General features: G+C 43.3%; 2 protein-coding genes across 4 annotated transcripts; both read left to right on the plus strand.

Moving 5' to 3' along the window:
• Nucleotides 1-8,298: 8,298 nt before the first annotated feature.
• On the plus strand, nucleotides 8,299-11,258 carry nkain5 (sodium/potassium transporting ATPase interacting 5; the record flags this gene model as incomplete). Its single annotated transcript, XM_084436348.1, has 6 exons — nucleotides 8,299-8,352; nucleotides 9,391-9,528; nucleotides 9,955-10,035; nucleotides 10,469-10,666; nucleotides 10,932-10,992; nucleotides 11,203-11,258. 6 exons carry the CDS (start codon nucleotides 8,299-8,301, stop codon nucleotides 11,256-11,258), a joined length of 588 nt encoding a protein of 195 aa, XP_084292474.1.
• A 1,798-nt stretch (nucleotides 11,259-13,056) lies between these two features.
• Nucleotides 13,057-23,463, plus strand: ythdf1 (YTH N6-methyladenosine RNA binding protein F1). 3 transcript variants are annotated; one of them, XM_084461792.1, is made up of 6 exons: nucleotides 13,057-13,470; nucleotides 13,821-13,845; nucleotides 14,281-14,375; nucleotides 14,469-16,157; nucleotides 16,497-16,541; nucleotides 20,806-23,463. In XM_084461792.1, the coding sequence occupies exons 1-6, from the start codon at nucleotides 13,444-13,446 to the stop codon at nucleotides 20,830-20,832; spliced, it is 1,908 nt and encodes a 635-aa protein (XP_084317918.1). In that variant the 5' UTR covers nucleotides 13,057-13,443; the 3' UTR covers nucleotides 20,833-23,463. The 3 variants fall into 3 exon arrangements, with proteins under 3 accessions (XP_084317918.1, XP_084317919.1, XP_084317920.1); XM_084461793.1 differs by having other exon boundaries at nucleotides 21,109-23,463; XM_084461794.1 differs by having other exon boundaries at nucleotides 14,296-14,375.
• The last annotated feature ends 213 nt before the right edge of the window (nucleotides 23,464-23,676 follow it).

A 23,676-nucleotide genomic window follows, 5' to 3' on the forward strand; every position in this document is an offset into this window, starting at 1 on the left:
CTATATGGAATTATGGATTTTTTTTTATTTTTTAAGTAGGCTATATAGCCTACGTGGGGGTTGAGATTACAGTGTCACAAAAAAACAGGTTAGACCCTATTCCTTTTGGCCATCTGCAATGGATAGTGACCTATCAGACCTACAATCTGATTAGCCTATAAAAAGCTATGATCTTTATATTCCCAGCCTCGGGTAGGCTTACTATAATAGGGGAAACTAGCCTTTTTCTTTGTTTTCGTGTCAGGCAAAAAACTAAAAATTCAGCTCGATTTCTTGTTTTCGTTCTTACTGACCAAACGGAAAACAGACATTAAGCTCTATTTCCCCTTTACCCGTTTTTAATAACCAAACGAAAAACAGAACCAGTTTTCACTGACAAAACGGAGTTACCACTCAATAGCCTATTTCGTTTCACTGGTGGGTGGGCCTTCAGCGCTTCCTTACTTTTGATTGGCTAGTGTGCCCTATCAACAATGTTTTCGCTGTATGCTTCAAAATAAAAGTTTGGTTCTGCCGGTAGAGGTCTCTTTGCCTTTAGATAGATGGTTAGATGAATAGGCTATATAGATTGGAAATTGTATCGGGAAATTGTATGTATATTACCAAACATAGATAGACAGACCGAATGCACCAAAAGTAGTTACAGAAAATGACCAGCAGGTGTCGCACTGTGTGAACCTATCAGTTAAGTTTAGTATGGCTCATTGACACATAAATACTGTATAAATTAAGCTCCCCACCCCCCCCCCCGCCCGGTTATATACGCAGAGAATTTCACCATCAAGAACTCCCGAGGCCCGGTCCTCCATCTCTAACCCTGCACTGAATGGCCAGCCTGCTCTCTGGTAAATACATACCATTTTTAATTCATTTAAACTAACTCAACTTTAACATTATTGAGTTGAATTGCTTACATTGTTGAGGCACCTGGCACCTCATACAATCCAGATTGTGTTTAAGCACACTGGAACATACTGTGCAACAGCCCAACTCAAACAGTAGATGAGGCAACAAATAGAGCACCATTGGCTCTGACAAATGATGTTCTCTTTATAGGTTTACCCAGAAGGCTGAGGGCAACCAATTATCTTTGGGATTGAGACTTGAAGGATGCCCTTGATTTGGTAAAGCTGATGTCCTAATGGCGGACCCAGGAACCAAGCTCGGCTTCATCTTATCTTTGTGCTTTGTACAGTATTAATATCACAATCATGTTAAAGCAAAACCAGAAGTTGTTCCTCGCCATTATCCGATCTAAATAAAAAAACAGGAATGCATTCATCAGGCTTCTGTACCATTATGCAACCTCTGATGTTAGTAAGTGACCATGGTACAGTATGTGTAATATCAGTTACATATTATCATCATGTATCTCAATGCACCTCAAGCAGTGTGTAATGCTGGGATGGGCAATATGGACAAAATCATATCTCACATTGTTACCTAAAATTAGGTCATGCCTGTTACTGTTATTAATAACATAAGGGTTTTGATAAAGAGGTACTAGTAATGTCAATGTGACTGCTAAACATGTGAATCAAAATAAGATTTATTTTGGCCAGGTAGATTTTCATACATACACGTTTTTTGTGCGTGGCTGGCCAGCCGCGCAGCTAGTATAGCGTTTGTCAGGTTATCACTCCCTCCCTCCCTCCCTCCCTCCCTCCCTCCCTCCCTCCCTCCCTCCCTCCCTCCCTCCCTCCCTCCCTCCCTCCCTCCCTCTCTCCCTCTCCCTGGCACCACAAGAGGCAGTAGTCCCAGCACACCAAAATCAAGAAGGACACCAAAATCAACCTGCCGATCTCTTTGGTTAGGTGGCCCCAACTGGGCAACATACAGTAAGACCCATCCCAGTCCCAGCTTTAAACTCTGTGTGGGAGCTGGGGTGAGGGGGCTGTTGGAGGTGTTGATAGGGAGTGATCAAGAGGAGGAGGAGGAGGAGGAGGAGGAGGAGGAGGAGGAGGAGAGAGTCTCTGGGCTGATCTTCCTGCTCCTCAGCAGAGTGATGTAGAGGTTGTCATGGCTCCTCTTGATGTGCATGTGGAGGTAGATCTGAGAGGCGTGGGAGCAGGAGAACGCCTGAGTCTGGGACAACTCTGACTTCACTCCTGCAAGACAGAGAAAGAGAGAGAAAGAGAGAGAGAGAGAATTAAAAAGGATTCTCACACCTGCAGTACAAGATCAAATTCAATGATTGCTAGTGGTCGGAATCACAACCGTGCCAAAACCTCAGATTGAGGAGAGGAGAGAGAAAGAGACGTAAAAGAGGTTCTTCTGGCTGAGCTTGAGTGATGGAGAGCGACAGAGGAGAGGAAAAAGACAGGAGATGAGAGAGGGCTGTAGAGGAGAGCTACCTGGACAGCTGCTACTAGGCTGCTACCAGACATCTTGTTCTTTCAGCCGTAATGAAAGAGGTGGATGAGAGAGAGATGGAGGAGAGGTGCTCTTATTGTCCCAGAAATAGTTGAAGGAGATGCTCTTGACCGAGGGGGCCGGGGGGGAAGGGGCGTTGGGGGACTGGTGAGATGAAGTTGGGTAAGGGGGGATAAGAGAGGGAGGGAGAAAACAAAGTGGATTAGATGAGGGAGGGAGGGATGGAGAGGAAGTAGATAGAAATCAATCACTTGACTCTCTTTCTGATGTGAGAACAAAGAGGCGTCTTATGGGAAAAAAAATACTTTTTATTGAACATTAATCGATGAATTCAGGATCATCAATCATCGCCCCCACTCCTTCTCATACCAAGGAGTGGCCTCCTCCTATCACCTCCCCCTCGTAGGGGCCGTAGTAGGTTCCCTTAGCAACCGCCTCCCCACAGTTGAGAACCCCCAGCCCCGCCCGGGTATCCCTGACCTCCAGGCTGTGTGGGAGTCCGGTATGAAGGGGGGGGGTGTGAAGCTCAAACTCCTCCATGAAGAAAGACACTACTCACAGTATGGAGGGGGAGAAGAGGAGAGGAAGAGGAGTTTAAAGAGATAGATGAGAGAGAGAGAGAGAGAGAGAGAGAGTTGAACAAAGGTGTGGGTTGTGATGGGGGGTGTATGTTTGCGTAGTCGAGGCACTGAGGAGGCTGGGTGTGTGCATTTCAACACAGCAGATTTGTACTTACAGTTTTTGTTCACAGACCTTGTGGTTGACTGTTAGGTTTGGGTGGAGTGTATGCGTGTGTGTGTGTGTGTGTGTGCGTTTACCTGCTTTGGTGGTGCTCCAGGAGGAGGGGGCTCCATGCCTGAGCCACTATGACTGTAGTTATGCAGATTCGAGGGGTCTCCTGGGCTTTGCTCCAGGGGCAAGTTTCCAAAACGGTAACAGTGATCACAGAGAAACTTTCTCACAAACTCAGCCCAGTTCCTCATCTAGAGGTGATAGCATGTGCATGACACTGTGTGTTACCTCAGTGTAAGGAGGGTAAGTACAGCATAGCCTCCCAGTAGTGTGTGTGTGTGTGTGTGTGTGTGTGTGTGTGTGTGTGTGTGTGTGTGTGTTACAGAGCATGAGGGGGACTGAATGCGTCAGGGCCTCTGAGAAGAGAGCGTCCACTCTTGGGTTTATTTTGGGTCTGTCTGGAGAGCAGATTTTGGACCCTGATTGTGGGCAACAGTTATCTACTGTTTGTTGTTGGGCAAATGTTAGAATTAGCATTATCATTCACTGTAGCATTTTCAGAGTGGACAGTATCAACATTATAGATATATGGAAAAACTCTTGTGAATGTGTGTGTGTGTGCATGTGTGCAGGTGTGTGTTAGTGTCAGGGTGAGAAAACTGTCCTTCAATCCTGTCCAGCTGCACTCTGACCTTCTGTGGACTCTGGTTCACTGTTAAGAGAGACCATGTTCCTGAGCCGCTATATTTATCACCAACAAGATCAACACTTTCCTCCAGACTCTTCAACCACACCCAGGCTCCAGTCACTACTCTTCAACCTCAACATCCCAGCTGTGTGTCCCTGAGTCAAAGCCCTCAGAGCCCAGTACTACAGCCCTAGTCAACCCTCTCTGGGAGCCTGCTGTGTCTCAACATTGTAGACCACAACGGTCAGATCCTCAGACAGGATGAGACATCGGTGGGCAGTGTTGGGGTCCAGAGTCACAGGAGCTGAACAGCAACTATAGAAACATGAAGCTGAGGAGAACATACCCATACTGCCGTGTTTATAAACGTGAACATACCCATACTGACGTGTGTATAAACATGAACATACTGTACCCATACTGCCGTGTGTATAAACATGAACATACACATACTGCCGTGTGTATAAACATGAACATACCATACTGACGTGTGTATAAACATGAACATACCCATACTGACGTGTGTATAAACATGAACATACCCATACTGCCATGTGTATAAACATGAACATACCCATACTGCCGTGTGTATAAACATGAACATACCCATACTGCCGTGTGTATAAACATGAACATACCCATACTGCCGTGTCTATAAACGTGAACATACCCATACTGCCGTGTGTATAAACGTGAAAATGTGCGTCTTTACGTTTTTTATGCATACAGGTACATGGTGTCTCCATTGGATGCCACTGTAATGAGGTTCACTCTAAATCACTCACTGTATTGAACCATGTCCTTCATCTTTTCCCAGACTCTGAACTGAACTACAACTTGCCCAGGTACTTAGCCAAACCTATCAGAGCTCATGGAACGTTCCCTGGATCTGTGCAGCGTAACCTGGCCTCTGGAAGAACATTCTGGAGTCAGTGCTGCTGTGGGGTTGGTTGGTTCACAACTATGATGAGCACTAATGGATGAGTATGAATATGTTATTAAAGTGTCACTCCACAATGATACATACAATTCACTTTATTAATGTACAGAATGGAATACAACATTGCAGACCACTGGACAAACAAACATACATACAAACAATATACCAATAGTGAACTATGCTTAGATACTGTAGAGGAGGCAGCTTACTTACTGTAACTCTCCATGGTTGCTTTGAAGCTCTGCAGATGAACATGAAAGATCATTAGAAATAAATATTTCTAAGGACTTTATAATAAGTTGTTTCACCTGTATTTAATTTAATGTAGCACAGTCCTCACCTGCAGGAATGAGACGTCATCAGTTCTCAGCTCCTCCATGGCTCTGATTGTGTCTGAGAGTGATGTCTCTCTCTAATAGTCTCCTCAATCTTCTTCTTCATCATCTGACTCTTCTGCTCCTCTTCCTCCCTCAGTGCAGCTATCCTGGTTTTCTCTTCATCTTGTAGAAACTGGTGAAGCTTCTCAAACTCTGGACACAAGAGAGAAGAATATACTACTACTGACCACCAAGTCAACATCTTATTCAGAAATCCACATGATGGAAGGAATCTGTATGGACTTGTAACATGGTTGTGAATATATTGAGTTGATGTTCGTCAAAATAAGTTGTGGAATTGAGTATTACTTTGTTTAGATAGGAAATGATTAATGTTCTGTTTTGTTTCTCAAGGAGGCCATACATTTTAGGTTTGACTGTTGTTTGGGCGCCCCCTAGTGGGCGTGGTTAGGCTGTTAGGTATATCAACGGGTAGCTTTCTCGCGCCCTTTCGTCAACATCCCTGATGAGTATGGTAGGTTGATATTGTGCTCTGCCCCACTTTTTGATTTCGTTTTACAAATACATATGGTCAGAAGATTATATAATTCCATGCACATATGTTTCTTTCATGTTTTCTTTTGATTATCGTTCGGTTTTGTCATGTAGGCCTATTCTGTAGTTATTTTATGTTTGAGAACAAGGCTATTAGCTAGGCTACTATAGCTATGTCTCGCATGCTGCCATTGCCAACCACATGTTGTTTTGATTTATTTACCCACAACTTGTATGCTTTGTTCTGTATACTATCATAATTATAATTTAGTTTGTATGTTGCAGCTTTCTGACTGCTCTCCTGTAAGAAGACCTGACACAGGTTCTTGAACAGGCAGTTCCATGGTGGATTCTCTGTTGAAGACTTTTCCCTGCACAGTGGACACGCCTGTGATCCCTTCTGTCTCCAGATCCCTGCAGACAGGTTCTACAGAAGCTGCGGAGAGGAAAACAGGATCTTTAAAGACGTCACAGCACACAGAAGAGGACAAATCATCTTCAGAGAAAGACAGTTTAGAAGACATTTTATGTCTGTCTCTGTCCGCCTCCTGTACGCTATTGGCGTCTTTTTCTGTTTTGAAAACCTGAATGTTGCCACTGTTGTTGTTCTCTACTAGCCTAGTTCCTGTTTGTCATGTGGTTCAGGGGTGGAGCTCTCTGCACCCTACTTCACATACACCTCCCTCTCTACTAGGAAATTAGAACCAAATCCAAAATGCTAAGTACCGGGTACCCGTGAAAAGAAAAAGAAGAAAATCGGTTCAGCTGCTAGGTTCCTAAACGCGATAACCGCTTATTATTCCAAACAAAAGCTACAAATCTGCAAGGATGTAAGTAGCAATCTGCCAGGACCTGTACGTGACTACGCCACGCAACCGCGTAGCACGCACGGATACGTCACAACAGTGTCAAAGATGGACCGTGGTAAACGGTCAGATGTGGCTTCACTTCAGGAAAGTAAAGACAAGACAAAATGCAGTGCATGTGGGAAGATAATTGGCTCAAGTCAGGCTCGCATTAGATCTGACCAAACAAGGCAGCATGGCGTCTGAAAGACAATGTTTGATTGATTGAAAGAGAGGAATAAACAGAGCAGCGTCCTCTTCCAGAGGTAGTGGTCTCTCTTGGCTCCTCAGTGTAGTTGACTGGATCTATCTATCAGGTTGACCTTTGACCTCTGCCTCCTCAGACACTCTCAGACATGCTTGACTCACACGGACCCTTTGAGATCACAAGGTCAAGGGTGTGGCCTCAGTTTTGTGAGTGGGTCCAGTAACGTGTTGACTGAAGTCCATTGAGTTCAAGAGGTTGATAAAGTCCCTGACCTTTGAATCACCCTCATTATCAACATGCAGATTAAAATAGCCTGTGATGATAATCGTATCATAGTTTGTGTAGATGATGGACAGGAGTTCAGAAAAATCTGCTTAGAAGGTTGGACATTGCTTGGGTGGCCTATACACAGTAACTGTCAGAACTGGAGGCTGGCACTTTAAAATGACAGCATGATATGCAAAAGAGGTAAACTCATCAAAGGAAATGCTCCTGCTGCTCAGTATCCACAGCTATGGCGGCCATCCCTCCTCCTTTCTTCCACTTCTAGTAGACTGAAAGAAACTATAGTTGGGAGGAGGAGAGGCTTCAAAAAGGGCAGCTGACCCATTTTCATTTAGTCAAGTTTCAGTTAAAAACACATGTAACTCACCTGTGTTGTAACAGCTATATTATAACTCTTTTGTAACAGGTCTATCATTACTCAACTGTGCTGTTGTAACAGGTCTTCATCTTTTTCTCCTCTCAGTTTTAATGGCGGATCGTGAACCAACATAAGGTGCATGCCGCCACCTAATTGAAACAGGTCTATTATATACCAGTGCTTTTGTAACAGGTGTATTATAACTCACCTGTGATGTTGTAACATGTCTATTGTAACTCACCTGTGCTGTTGTAACATAGCATTATAACTCACCTGTGCTGCAGATGTGCTGGGGGGCGGAGTAGCTTTCTGGAACTCTGGTCCCCTGGCAGGGGGTCTGAAGCTCTGAGGGGGTGGGAGTGTGTGTGCATACAAGTGTGTGTGTGTGTGTGTGTGTGTGTGTGGGAGGGGTGACGACAGATAAAGCAGTTCCATTATATCATAAAGGATAGATCTCTCTCCTCTCCCAGATGATGACACTAACAGTAACCCATGTGATGGTGGACTGTTTGGTTTCATTGGGGTTAGCCTTTACAACTTAATTTTGTGTTTGTAAATACAGATTTTTATAAGGTATAAATAAGTGAGTAGGCTAGAAAGGTTGAGATAGCCTAATTGCTGATTGACTTTTTAAATTACACTGAAGTAGGCTAAACTTACAAAAGTTACAAGATGAACCTGGTGAATGATTGGGCACCACCACCTACCGGCTGATTTCACTAGTGCACAGGGAGTGAACTAAACCCCCACCTCTGAGGAGAATCAGAGACGAGTGAGTAGGTCTACTATTATCTACCCTCCCCCTCCTCGCTTGAACACAGGATAGCCTACGTGTTTTCCTCCCCAGTCTGTTTTGTGCCCGTGTTGCGAACCATCGAGCCTATACTCGCACACATTGCGTTATGAATTTGGATATGGGACTTTACAATTTGCCAGTCAGAAATTGAAATAGTTGTAATCATTTTCCTGGGAGGATTAAGCGTCTTGGACCGAGAGAATGGGGTGCTGCTCGGGGCGCTGTGTGCTGATCTTTATATGCACCCTCCAGTTGGTGAGATCATTTTCCTCTCGTGATGCTCCGACATTCAAAACACACCTGCATTGCCTCGATGCAGTTTTCTTCCTTTTCTATAGAAAACCATAAACTATAAAATACCATCACATTTGCTTGATGCTGTTCAGAAATAGTTACCTACAACCTGGCACGTTTTTGTTTATTTTATCAGCCTATTTTATATTACTAGCCGAACAGAGTTTAAAAAAGTGCAATATAGGCCTATACAAGTTTGTGTATTATGACCTAAAATTGTAATTGTCTGTATATTTATATTCGATTATAGGTTGTTAATACTGAACAATCAATCGACCAACCAAAACAATCAGTTGATTTGAATTTATACATTTCCGTCCCTTCTAAATAAATGAGACAACAGTCGTGAGATTGAACTATTGAGGTTTCTTTTTCTTTTTTAAATGTTGGAAAATAATTTCTTTGCTGGAAAAATGCATTGCAATTATAGCTAGTGAAACGTTTATTCATAATCAATTAACTATAGGCTATTTATTATGAATAAGACTATATAAGAATATTTAACATTCATTCATACCTCTGATGTTTCATTCCATCCTTTCTCACCGCGTCTGACCTCTCCCCATTTTGGTCAACACTGAAACCACATTAGAACTCAGAAGCGTGCGTGTGTGTGATCACTTGTTTGAGGAGCAAGTTGTGCAACCCCCACCCTGAAAGGCTGCTCCCACGTCGTCCCCATTCTTTCATCTTCACCCCCCCCCCCTGCTTGACTGATTGAGGGGTGACATCAGAGGACTCTCTGCCTGCAACATGCTTTGTCCCCCGTGGCTCTGTAACCTTGACAACTCATGGGGAAAATGAGTGCAATGCCTTGTGGGATACAATGGAGTAGATGGTTGGCTAACAGGGCATAAACACAGCTCATAATCACGTTTTCAGATTCATTTCATGTGTGACAAAATTCTTGAAGCCGGGTTACTGAAAAAAAAAGTTTCTCCCATATCATCTACCCATCTACTCCTCACTCTCTCCTCCTGTCTCTCCTGGCGGCCACAGATAACTGCTCTGGAGAGGCAAGTCTTCGACTTCCTTGGGTACCAGTGGGCACCTATCATGGTGAACTTCCTGCAGATAGTCATGGTCATCCTGGGACTCTTTGGTACCGTCCAGTATAGACCACGCTATGTTGCCATGGTGAGTAGCATCTGCCCTTATCTGCACGGTCAGCTGGCTGACATCATTGACTTGATAGCATTTTGTGAGGGATATATCAGCTCAGCTGCTGTTACTGTTCATTTCGAATTATTTAATTTCTGAGGTTGTTTGATGGGCATCTCTAACTCAGATTTCGACATAATGGACATTGGACATAATAGATATAGTGTATCAATATACCATTATGTATGTTATGTCCATAATGTTGATAATGTTTGAGTGTATTATGAATATTACCTGTTGATATTTAATATGTTTTTTTCTGCTTTCTTATTTTCTACTCATTGTATAGGCCTCCTATAATTGCACATTGAAGGATAATTTACACCTACTGTAAGAATTTCACTCAATAAAGTGACTTGACTTCTCTAACATAATTTGATCCTCTGGTATCTTCATCCTCAGTACCTGCTTTGGACATTGCTGTGGGTGGCCTGGAATGTGTTTGTCAGCTGTCTGTACCTGGACCTGGGAGGCCTTTCAAAGGTAATGGTCACATGTGTGTCTTAATAATTAGAGACCCACTACTGACTGGTATGTGTTCCTGTAGCTCCTCCGCACAATCTCACAACAGCTTTTTCTGCAACACAACAGAGATCCACACGTTTCTGTTGGTTATTGCTCAAAAATGGTAAAATAATCTATATGTTCTAAAAACACTCTTTAATAAGATGTTTTTATCCTCAGTCCATTAGTACTTTTAGTCACTAAAATATGATAAAATAGTTGTGCCTTAGTTGTGATCTTACACAATGTAAAGTTAAATTATGTACAGTATATGGAAAGGTTGAATAATATAAGAGTTTAATAATGCATTAGTGAATCTTTGTAAGCCAATGTCATTCTCTCTTTACATAGCAATAATGCACCATTAGTGCACTCTACAAAATTAATTGACAAGTATGGTGTGCCATTGTAGGACAGTGATGTTTTATCTGTGGGAGTGTCCTCCCATCGTTCCTGGTGGAAAGACAACGCACCTAGTTGTGAGAGCAGAGACCTCCCTGCCACTGGGTGGCAGAGTCTGGAAAACCCAGAACTCATCACTGCTCTGGGCTGCTGGCTAGAATACCAATACATAGAGGTCCTCCACTGCATCGTGCAGCTCCTGATATCTGTGAGTACACACACACACACACACACACACACACACACACACACACACACACATCAGCTCACATGGCCCACCACTTTTCATGTCTACAAAGCACAAACATTTACATGTACACAAAATGTGCATCCACAGGTTTTATCAATCATTGAGATTAATTAGTTTGTGCACATTTAAGTGTATTAGTTTTACATATATGCCAAATGTAAAGGTTGTATATGTAGGCCTAGGAAATGTGATGCTTAACTGGTCTTTGTGCTTGTCTCTACAGCTCCTGGGATTTGTCTATGCATGCTATGTAGTCAGCAATTTTACAGAGGAGGAAGACAGCTGTGCGTATTATATTCTAGAATATTCTGTCAACACACAAACATACAATTAGCACACATAACATTACATACAATCAAAACAATATACAATCATGTACAATCAGTATTATTCACGCCTTGTTTTATAGTTGTTCTTTTGATACCATTATTGCCCTTCATGAGTTCTCTATGATTTTGGTTCTCAACATCAACATTTTGTGCCCCCCCCCCCAGTCAATTTCATTGGGGAATTCCATCATCCTTCCAAACCATCTCAGCTTATCTTTTAGTTTGTAGACTGTAAGTATTAAGTAACACCACTTGTTCATGATGAGACACATACTGTACACTCACTCAGAATAGCTACCTTAAAAGGACAAATGTGTGCTATAGTTTTATTTATCTTCCCGTACTGTATATATGTACAGTGTAGTATCAGTGTGTCCTGTGACTGCTCATTTATCTTAACTTTCATGCTTTTTTTTAGACTACAAGTAAAGACGGAGGTTGGAAGGAGCCAGCAAGAAGAGCAGAGAATGAAGCAGCATATGAAATACTGTACAGGAGCTTGGGATCAAATACATGCTCAAATAGAGTTAAAACTTCATATTGTTCTTGAAAAGTTTTAAATTCTTCTGTCCTGTACACCAGCACTCTTCCCACATACTAACACCAGCTGCTGTTAACAGACGTGTCCTAAATGGTCAACATGACCTTTGGAGAAAACTGATATTATTATTATTGATACATAATATGCATATCAGTGCATGATACAGAAGCACTGGCAATAGATTTGTGCATATGTAGCCGAGATGAACATGGATTGAAACCTATGCCTAAATCATGTGTTGTGTGCATGAGTGTGAGAAAGAGAGAGAGAGAGAGAGAGAGAGAGAGAGAGAGAGAAAGAGAGAGAGCAAAGAAATACTGTACATCTCATCACTGGAGCAACATTTTATGAAATTATCTGATTCTAGCAACCAGAAGGAAAGCTGAGAGAAATATTGTTGTAATCTCCATGGTAATGTGATGAAAATGAGCTCTTAAATGTCTCCTATTTGTCTCATAGGTGACATTTGTATTAATGTAGTTAATTTATGTGGTTTCATTTGAAAAGTGAGTATAAATCATGTGAACTGTGAGCACTTCTGTCAGCCTATGTTTATGATTTCATAGAGTGAATAAGTCCTGTTAATGTTGTGATAACATTATAGACGAATCACAAAAAAAAAAAAATGTTGTCTATTATAACTCCTGATCACAAGCCTTCTCAGACATCTCAGACAGATAGACACAACATTAATTTTGGACCCACCCACATTTTTTTATAAGGATGCATTCATAGTCCTTCATTTTTTTTGCGGGGGGGAAACAATACTTTTATACCAGACCTTTCTAAAAGCTCTGTGGGTGTATTATTATTACTACTACTATTATTATTGTTGTTGTTATTATTGTTATTATATTTTAAAGTAATAATTTCTCTACATAAAATTGAGGTTAGCAACTTATTTCGATATTCTCCTTTTTTTGAATATGAGTAGAGAACAACTCCTATAGAACATCTCAATGGATTGCAATTTTCAACCATGAACAGAAACTGAATATCCTACAAATCAATAATCAATATCGAAAGAAGAACCCAGTAGAAATTACATTAATTAGAAATCATCTTGGTTTTAGAAAATAAATGACTCCACAGAAGACAACAGCGAGTAGACCAATCGGACAGGCTTGGGCTTGACTGAAAAAAGTGGCTGCTTTCAAACTGAACACAAATGAATGCAAGATCATTATGCCTCCATCAACAATTTTGAAATTGATCAGATTTGCTTATGGACATAATTAAGGCAACACGATCGCACATCATTGGTTAACGCGCTTGATCGTCGACGCGGCAGCGCAAGCGAATCGCTCTCACATTGCTGTGGAAGAAACGCGCTTAGGCTACCGCTTACCGCACCCATCCCAGAATGAACTTACGATGTTTGCCGTATTGTCGCCGTACCGCGCCTGGTTTGTCGTCGCTGACGTAAATTTCCTTCACTAAAGGGCCCGGATGAACCTGCCATTGGGGGAAGTGAACAAGTGAACAGGGCCATCAAAGCACAATAACTGAAACTTAGCCAGTAAAGCGGGGGTTATAACATCCAGAAACCTTACTGGGTTAATGCCAACGGCGGACTCTCACTTTAGTACCATCGGGATTCCCTCCAGGTTGGATTCAAGTTGAGACAAGGACACTTGCAGCGTTGTGCAGCAGGGGGAACTGGAGTTGGAGCTGGCAAGGCTGCTGCTGACTGTAACGTAGGAAGCAAGACAAGAGCTTGTACGCTTAGCGAGAGGCCAGCTAGCTACAGCAGTAGCTAGAGCTAGCTAAGCTAGCTACAAGGATCCGAAGAAAACGCAGTCTCTGCGGGGAAGACGACCAAATCAAGGGCCTTGAACCGAATCTCGCGGCTTGCTTGATGAATAATGTCTGCCACAAGTATTGATCCTCAGGTAGGCAGGCCGTGTTTTGCGAGTAGAATTCAATTCACTGTCAAGGCCTCGGTTTTTATGGCTGGGAAAAGGGGGATGTGCGTCCAACCTATCCAAGCCTACAAGCAGAGAACTTCAGTCAGCTAAGCTAACAGTTACCTCGCTAGCTAGCCAGGCTACCCAGTGCTAGCTTGCTTTCTAACGTTAGCTAGCTAGCTGGCTTGTTGAATTTGACAACTCAGTTGGCGACACCAATCATATTTTAGTTAGATAGCTAGCTAGCTAACTAGATGTGTTTTAAAATAGCATGTACGGACTAACGACGTTTCTACTTCTCCTTATTCACATGTCTTTTTCTCATGGGGATGAAGACGTCAAAAGGACAAGATGGTAAAGGTAAGCATTCAGCTTGCTCCCCGTAAGCTTGTCTGACACCAGATAATATGATGTGTTAACTAGATAACATCAGCTAGCTAAATGTTCCGTTCCTGTCTGGCTATCTAACTAACGTTTTTATTTGATATGACCATATCGTATGCCGATGTAATTATGTCGTTGTTATATCATTGTTATAACTCAATTCAACCCTTTAGTCTTGTTACACGAGGAAATCCATTTTTAAATTCCAGACATTATCTAGAGAGCTCACTCGGGATCCATTTTCCTGTATGCATATTTAACATAGACCAGAAATCTATAACCGACATCTAGCTATTTATTTGCTTGTTTGGTGTGAAACGAATCTTGTGTGTTCATGTTTGCTTGTTTTGTGTGAAACTAATCTCGTGTTCATTTGATTTGACTATGTTAATAATCCCAACTATCACACAGTCTTTCCGGTTTCAGTGCAAAACGGCTCCCTCCACCAGAAGGAAAATGTCCACGATAACGACTTTGAGCCATATCTCACTGGCCAGTCCAACCAGGTGAGAGCAGACCGCTGTCTTCACCTACATACTTTCTCATATGTATCACAGTTTGCTTAAATGTATTTAACATTTCTATATTTCTTTTTGTAGAACAACAGCTATCAATCCATGACCGACCCCTACCTATCCAGCTACTATGCCCCCTCCATCGGATTCCCCTACCCTCTCAGTGAGGCCCCCTGGTCCACTGGTGGGGACCCCCCTATCCCCTACCTGACGCCCTATGCGCCCCTCAGCAACGGAGACCATCACTTCATGCATGACACCGTGTTTGGCCAGCCGGGGGGGCTCGGCAGTAGCATCTACCCCCACAGGTTTAACTTTTTCCCAGAGAACCCGGCGTTCTCAGCCTGGGGCACCAGCGGGACCCAGGGCCAGCAGACTCAGAGCTCTGCCTATGGGGGGAGCTACAGCTACCCGCCCAGCTCCCTGGGCGGCACGCTGGTCCCCGACGGCCAGACGGGGTTCCACAGCGACACCCTGAGCAAAGCGCCGGGCATGAACAGCCTGGAGCAGGGCATGCTGGGGCTAAAGATAGGCGTCGGGGACACGGCGGGCAGCGGCGGCTCCGGGGTTAAGAGCGTGGGCTCCGTGATCGGCGGCGGCAACGTGGCCGCGGCGGTCGCCGCCGGTAACGGCGGGACGCCTATCGGCATGCCTCCTCCCAAGCCTACGTCCTGGGCCGCTATCGCCAGCAAACCGGCCAAGCCCCAGCAGCTGAAGGCCAAGACGAAGCCTGGCATGCCCATGCTAATGGGGGCGCTGCCACCGCCTCCCATCAAACACAACATGGACATCGGTACTTGGGATAACAAAGGGCCTATAACTAAGGTGGCCCCCCCACTGCCCGGCCCCCACCACCAACACCAACATCAGCACCAGCAGCAGCAGCTCCACTCGCACGGCCACCCTCACCTCCCCCACGGCCTGCCGCCCCCCCCTCAGCAGTCCCTTCAGTCGGCCCAGTCCCTGGTGCAGCAGATGACCATGCAGGGCCCGCCCCCCCCTCCCCAGTCCTACCAGAACCACACCTCGGCCCCGCCCCCGCAGACCCGCTGGGTGGCCCCGCGCAACCGCAACCCGGGCTACGGCGGAGGCGGCATGGACAGCGGCGGCTGCTCCTCCGGCGTCGTCGGGGGTGTGGGCGTGGGGAACGGTGGCGGAGGAGGAGGGGGCGTGCCCCCGGGAGCCGGTCCTCTGGGCGGCATGGCGGAGTCTCACCCCGTGCTGGAGAAGCTGCGCGCCGCCCACAGCTACAACCCCAAGGAGTTCGAGTGGAACCTGAAGAACGGCCGCGTGTTCATCATCAAGAGCTACTCGGAGGACGACATCCACCGCTCTATCAAGTACTCCATCTGGTGCAGCACAGAGCACGGCAACAAGCGTCTGGACGGGGCCTTCCGCGCCATGAACGGCAAGGGCCCCGTCTACCTGCTGTACAGCGTCAACGGGAGCGGCCACTTCTGCGGCGTGGCGGAGATGCGCTCGCCCGTGGACTACGGCACCAGTGCCGGCGTGTGGGCGCAGGACAAGTGGAAGGGCAAGTTCGACGTGGACTGGCTGTTCGTCAAGGACGTGCCCAACAGCCAGCTGCGCCACATCCGGCTGGAGAACAACGACAACAAGCCGGTCACCAACTCCAGGGACACGCAGGAGGTCCCTCTGGAGAAGGCCAAGCAGGTGCTGAAGATCATCGCCAGCTACAAACACACCACCTCCATCTTCGACGACTTCTCCCACTATGAGAAGAGGCAGGAGGAGGAGGAGGAGGTGCGGAAGGTGGGTCACGCTCTCAAACCGCGGTGCTTAGGTGTTGCGCTCTCAACACACCTAGATGTGTTGTAAGGGACTTGGCCTCAACTGGGTAAAAACATTTATGTGGCTATGTTTGTTCGTTTTTTGTTAGTCATTACGGTTTGAAGCTGTGTAATGTGGCTTATTGTCTGACAATGCCTTCATGTGTGAGGTCAAGTGTTGTGTGCTGGTCAAGTAATCTGTACGTCAAGTGTTGTGTGCTGGACTGACTCTCCTTCTGTCTCTCTCCTTCTGTTTCTCTCTCTCTCTCTCTCTCTCTCTCTCTCTCTCTCTCTCTTTCATATATATCTCTGCTATTGACAGAACTTCGAGCCGGCGCCCATCCAGACCCGGTCTCGGCTGGATCAGGTAGAGAACCAGCTTCTTTGTCTTTTTTTATCAATAAATTGTAATAAACTGTTTCATGGAATGTTTATACTCAAAACAATAACACCACTTTGGTCCATCTCAACATCATGTTTGCCGTGACGATAACACTGTCAAGTTACAACATTAGCAGCAGTAGCTAGTTAGCTAGCTAACATTAAAAATGACAAACAGCTATTTATTGAGCCTACCAAAGGCTAAACAGTTGAGATATGTAAATAGTAATCCCACCACTAAACAACAAGGTCCGAAAGTTAATTTGGTTGTAGAGTTGCTCAGCACATCTACCATCCGCTGGTGCCGGACAATATGATTACGAAGAATGCAAAAATAATGTAAAAAGTTGAGGTCCGCACTGACAGCTGCACCAAGGGATATTTATTACTTGAGGACAAAAAACAATGTTTCGACCCAAGGTGGGTCTTCATCAGTTAACCGAAAGTTATTTTGCACATTTTGAAAAGGTTTTTGACTTGCTAATGTTTGACTAGCCCATTATCATAGATTGTTGTTTTTTGCCATGTCACCTGATGCAGCGGAAGCTTACTTAAACCAAGTTGTTGCCCTAGTGACCAAAAATCCCATGAAAGGGTATATAGTAATCTAAACTAAACAGTAGAGCTGTCAAACTATCAAAAAAAAGAATCTAATTAATTACATGATCGGTAATTAATGAATCTAGTTAATGGCAAATTGATTGCATATCAATTTTTTGCTGGCAAAAGCCCCCAAGAGAATGAAGTGTTGTGGTCTGGTGATTGTGCAGATAGCAGACTTTTACTGTGCAGCTGCACTGTATTACAGACTCACGTGAGATGGTGACCGAGGGGTCGACTGGCTCAATCAAAGACAGCGGAATTGGCGAGGAGTGAATTCGTTTGACCACTCATAGAGACTCTTGCTAGAGGCATTTTGGCTGGGATTACTATTGAGTTATAGGAGCTGATTTTAAACCTGAACTGCCAGGACGCTAGCCAGCCAGTTGCTGGAGTCAAAGCACAGGCTGTCAGCATTGAGATGAAAAGTTAGGCCTGAGCTGCTCCAATGCCAGGTATGCACATTTTTCTTGCAGATTTTGCACACGACCAACTTATTAACTGTCCCATCTGGGAGTTTTTTTAAAGTTAACTTTTCGTTTAAGTAGTGATGCTTTTGCATGACATATGACCCTACGGGTTAATTCAGGTCCAAATTAAGTTTGTTGCTCCAATAATGTTAAATCAGAAAATGATTTCAACTGTGCCACCTACAGCTAGACGAAACAAGATTTTTATTAACACATTAATGTTTGCATAATTAATTAATCAATCAATCTCATTAACGTGTTAAATTGACAGCCCTAATTAACAGTTAACCTTTTACATGACATTTAGGTGGAGAGGCATATTGGTTCATAGGTTAATTCGAATGTGTAACAATTTCCATTGTTAAAGTGAAAACATACTATTATGCTGCGTTCCAGTTGTATCGGAAACAATTAATGTCAACTGAACTCTGTTTTCCGCCATTTTACTCCGGGGAGAAAATCGACCCCGACCTGATCGACTTCAGCTGCTGATGTCAAATCATGATGGCTGCTCCGCGCATCAACAATAAGTGAAATCTGTAATAAGACTGTTTATTAGCACTTCTGTCTCATTAAATCAGCTGTACACAGTACTGTATGTACAACGCATTTAACTGGTACATGAAGTCCTCCTGGGCGCCAAATCACGACCTCCGACACAACGGGAATGGTGTATTAGACAGCTCTTGGTTACCAGCACCTATACATGAGCCATTATCACTTAAACAGTGTTACATGATGGGCTAATGTCATGAGTTTTCTGTTCAGACAAATCGATGAAGGCTACAAGGCATTGCCATTTTTAAAATAAAAGTTATACATCAGTGAGAATTGACCCCCCAAAAAAATAGTCAATAACTTATCATCGGTTCTTGATTTAATGTTTGTCCATGCAACAGCGTTGGTGACGTCCATGTCACATCCTCCCTAAAATTAGGTCTAAATTAGATCTCATGTCATCCTTTCTGCATGGATGCTGCAAAAAGCTTCTTCCTCTAGTTTACTTAGTGAAAAAACAAGCTCCTTGTGTATCCACGTTACCTCTATGACCAGCAGTATTGGGCCATTCTGGAGGTGGACGAGGGTTGAGCAGAGCTCTCTTAGGATTTCTCTCATTACCCTGGCTGTTCAAAGTTTTAATCGTCAGTTTGTAGGCCTAATGAAAACCAATTTATTCTACCCATGCCATTCAGACAGTCTATCCATGTTTTCCAAACTTGAAACTCTCATCTCATTCAAAACTAACGAGTGCAACAGAATGTCAAGGCCCATATTACGCAGTGCACAGCTCATCCAAGAAGGCCTACTAGAAAAAAACAACTTGAGGTATCCCATGCATTTCTTATTGATATTCATGTTAATGTGTTTTGGCTTTATTGACCCTCTATAGATACACCTCCTAAAATGTCAGTATAGGATAGACACGTATTATTGTTAATAAATACACTAAGCATATACTTCAAATTGCCTTAAGAAGTGTTTGCCAACTAGCGGCACTAGTTGGCAAACTGGTGGACTCGGTAGTTTCCCCCATTCAACTTCTAAGGTGGCCGGTTTGATACCCGTATTTCGGGTTCTGGGTTGGATGGATGTAGGCCACGAATATTTGAACTGGTGGTTGTACACTGAGCCCTTTCAAGGCCTGTATGTGTTTCGTTCATAGTCGGAACCTGCGGCCCATATTGAGCAAAGCTCACCCCCACAGACCTCTTATGTCAGACTGTGAGCCTGTAGACAATGTACCAGCACTCACAGCAAAAACCCAACAGGGTATTTATTCAATAAAAATCATAATAAAGGCATGGGTGCCCACTCTGGACGGACGCTTCAGCACTGGACTATCTTCAGCGTCCAAACAATGACAAACAAAGGAACAACTCAAATAGTAGGCAATACAGGTGTGACAGGTGACACCAATGAACACTGATTAAAGTCACATGATTCAGGCTCTCATTTGAAACAAAGGTAGTGCATTCTATCCCCTCTAGGGGCTCACAAGAAACAATAAATGGAAACAATGTCCAATGGTACTACATGTGAAAGAGAATGCCTTAAGTTCACTAGAAAAAAGAAAATAGAAAATAAGAAAATAAAAGGACAATGAATTAAAAATAATGAAAAACAAATAAAAAACATATACAATCTGGAGAACAGGCAAGAATATCTCCCTGTCTAGATCACAAAAAACAACCTAACAATAGCTCCTCATTGAGTCCCTATGTATCCAAAAAGCTTCACGCTTTAAAAGCTTATTGTCTCGGTCGCCCCCCCCCCTCCATAAAGGAGGTACTGTTTCGATGCCCTGAAACCGCAAAGTGCATCATGTCCTACTGTGTTAGTGTCCTAGAGGTACAGGTGATTTGTCATTCTTATTCCTGATATTACTCTTGTGTTCTGTAACTGAGACTGTGAGCCTGTTTCATTCAACTGTGCCTCACCCATGTCATCATGTAGACTTGCAAGCTTTTTTACATGTCCGAACGTTTGTAACTAAATGAAAGGATTTGGTGTAGTATGATAGATATGTAACTTCTTTGACCATAGTGTTACATTTGCCCTGCGTTATCAAACTATGATTGTACTGTAAAACAAATATGAAGGTTAGAGAAAAAGGCATGACATTATTTTCAATGGATTCCTTGAGTGTTGTGGTTATTTTGAGTCCATCCCATATTCGGTCAATGTTTCAGCTCGGTCTATGCCTCCCTCTGCTGTCCGTATTGTGTTACTGCCACCATATATGCTAAACAAGGTGTAATAACAAGCACCAAAAGAGCTACTAAACACCTCAAGCTCTGAACTCTTTGGATTTAGAAAGTAGGCTAGATGACCCCCTGAGTAGAATAGACTACTTTTATTGAGACACCAAGCATAGTTTTATGTTTATTTTTTTTATTTTTTTTACAAATTGTGGTGAACGCCCCCAAGTGGCGGATTCTGGTACATGTGACAGGAGCCAAATGGGTCGATCTAACGTCCACAACTACTAAATCGCAACACTATCTGATGAATTGTCTGAGACGTTTTTGTTTGAGTACCTTCTTTAGAGGATGATCAACATGGTGCTGAGCACCAGAAATAATGGGAGACTCAAAATGTGTGTCCACCAGATATTTAGTTTATTTCACAAACCATTTGTTTTCTATCTTTCTAATTGACCTTGTGTCCTCTCTCCCACAGGAGCGTCAAAACAGGAGTAAACAGTAGAAGACATTTATCCTTGGCTTGATCAACACTTACACTAGGATGTATGATTTAAAAAGACAGAAGAATATGAAAATACAAACAAGCCCTCTTCTTTTCTATTTAATCCTGGTGAATCTCTGCCGCTGTCAGGACTCGTGCTTTCTGCCCCAGATAACACCCACCACCTCTTGTGCAGGGATAACAAGCTGATTCCATGTATTACCTAGCCAACACCACACTGTTTAGTTGAGACTTATGATTTTGCGTTCTCTCCATCTTGTACTTTTCTCTCGTCAGACTGGGTGTGTCTAGTCCCCTCCTGGCCCCTCCCTTCTCTCTCTTCAAATTGAATCAGGGTTTGACTGCACCACGGAGGAAAGAAAATCTGCCACTTTATATTTCAATACAATCAGGAACTGATGTGTCCTGCCCCTGTTTGTCCATTGGGGGGCGGTGTTGCCATTCTTCAGAGGTTTAACTGTGCCAACAGGGTTGGAGAATCCCGAAGGCAACGTCGGACTTGGAACTGTGAGATAATAAGACTTCAGTGGTTTATCTATTTTTCATTCAGATCAACAAAAATATATTTTTTGGCTGACTACTGACAATTTTCAGTTCAGAAACCTGCTTTTCTGGAGCCTTAATGTTTGGTTTTCTAGTTATTGATGACTTCTCAAAAGAACGGCTCTACAACTGACAGTGCTGGAGATATCAGGGATAGCGTGAAGTCACAGACTCGAGACTTTTCAAAGGAGGAAATGCTAAGACCTCTGGGAAGGAAATAACTGATGTGTTCTCAACAGCGGAATTCACGATTTGGATCAAAAAATTGTACTATTTACATCCCTCACACCCCTCTGCTTTCGTTTCTTTTGATAAATGATGTTCGTCTTGAAGGGGTGTTGTATGTTACATAGGGAGATTCTGTTTGTGTACGCAATCCAGTCTGAGAGAATTGTAGCACCCACCATTTTAAATTAATTGTTTTATAATTAGAATTTTCAATGTAACTGCTACATTTGAATGAATTGTTTGTTGCTTTTTTCTTTGGAAATCACATTGGTTATTTGTCTATTCACCATTATTCTGTCTTAATCCTTTGTGTTTGTTTTTTCTTCTCGAATTTGGTTTGCTATAGTCTATCATGTCCTTCGTAATGCTAAGCTTTAACGTAGGAGCCTATAGTCATGGAGAAAGCCTAAAATGTATAACCTGAAATTAATGTAACTGATTTACTATCAAGAGTAAGAAAAAAAAAACAAGAATGAAATATGGTTTCTGTGTGTTTTTGTTGTTGCTGAAATTAGTTTGTGTCTTTTAGAATTAAGCCATTGATTAATGTATGGAGATAGAATCAGGTATATTTGGAATATTGAGAGGAATTATTTGGAGGTTGAGCATTAAAAAACAATAATTGTAGAATGCAATCATGCAAGCAGTCGGTCCTGATTACAAGCTGTTGAAACCCAGACCTTGTTGTGAGTGATTGACTAAATGGTGTTTTTATTCTTGCAAAAGAACTAGGCAATGATCTTGTCTTTTTGTCACTAGTGTCAGAACAGTCAAATTCCCAGTCCTACCCTGCTCAGAGAATGGCTTAGATACACACCTCAGTGCAGTCCAGCCTGGGTTTATTACTTTCTGGATGGTGTAAGGTGTAGTATATATCTCTTAAGTGAAGGTGTGTATTGGATTGCACATGCCGTGTGTGTATGCGTGTGTGTACACTTTGGTGGGATGGACTGTGTACCAAATAGACCCTCAGCCCAAACTGTATAGACATTGGTCCCCTATCTGAAAGGGGTTTTTGAAGGTGTGTGAGCAATATGTTTAAAAGTGCATGTATACCAATTGAACCATCTATCCCATGCCATGGTTACGGGCTGCCAAATAGTCCAGGGGATTCTCTGCATCAGGTCTGTTATCTGTGGTATTTATTCTGTCCAAAAGTGTCAGGTCTGACCATACCCCTTATAACTTAGTTGTCTGGTATTTATTCTGTCCAATAGCTTCAGGTCTGACCATACCCCTTCTGACTCTGAGGTGAGAGAACAGCATCACGTCTCCTGAGGTCAGTTCAGCCGGTGTGACTGATTCACCTCAGCCCTCTCAAACTGCTGTGTTTGTCTTCTACTGGCCAGTGTAACCCCCATTTGGGAGAACTAACCAAGATTCTAGTCGATGGGACATCAAGAGGGCGTCTCAGCATGTTTGGGCTGAGTGGGCTCTCACTCTTTATCGTCTGTTCTGTTCTTTCAGGGAAACCCAGTAGCAGATACTCCTTTCGGTTTATCATTATAATGCACCTCAAATGTGAAGGTCAATTTGGTCTTGATGTTCTGGCTCTGCTTCTGTCTCCCAGTCACCACCTGACCCAAGTCAGAGCGGGTTAGATTAAACGCTCCGTTAAGATGCCTCCACTGTTGTCTATGCCCTCAGAAGCATGAAATGGTTGTGATGACTAATAATAGTACAGGACTTGCATACAGTATACCTGCTGATACTTGATAACTGTTTCAAGATGTTTGCGCAATAGCAGGCCACGTGTATATGGTTATAGAAGAAATTATATCAACAGTAAAGGAGTTAAGACAAAATACTAAAGATTAATGAAAATGTATTATATAGACAAGCAACTCAAATAGGCCATATTTGTATGGATTTTATGTTGATAAATCTTTCCCCTTTAGAAGATTTCAAGCCTTAATAAACAGTCCATTCAGCAAGCATTTTGTTGTGGTCTCTGTCGTTTGGTAATTTGGGTTACAAACCGTAAAAAAATGGCTCCTGTGTTCTGCTGCTACAATGTCTTTCGCCTATATTGACCATTTCCGGAATAATAAGGAAACGATTCCATCTTTACCA

The sequence above is a fragment of the Borostomias antarcticus genome (genome assembly GCF_949987555.1).
Source record: "Borostomias antarcticus genome assembly, chromosome: 3".
NCBI lineage: Eukaryota > Metazoa > Chordata > Actinopteri > Stomiiformes > Stomiidae > Borostomias > Borostomias antarcticus.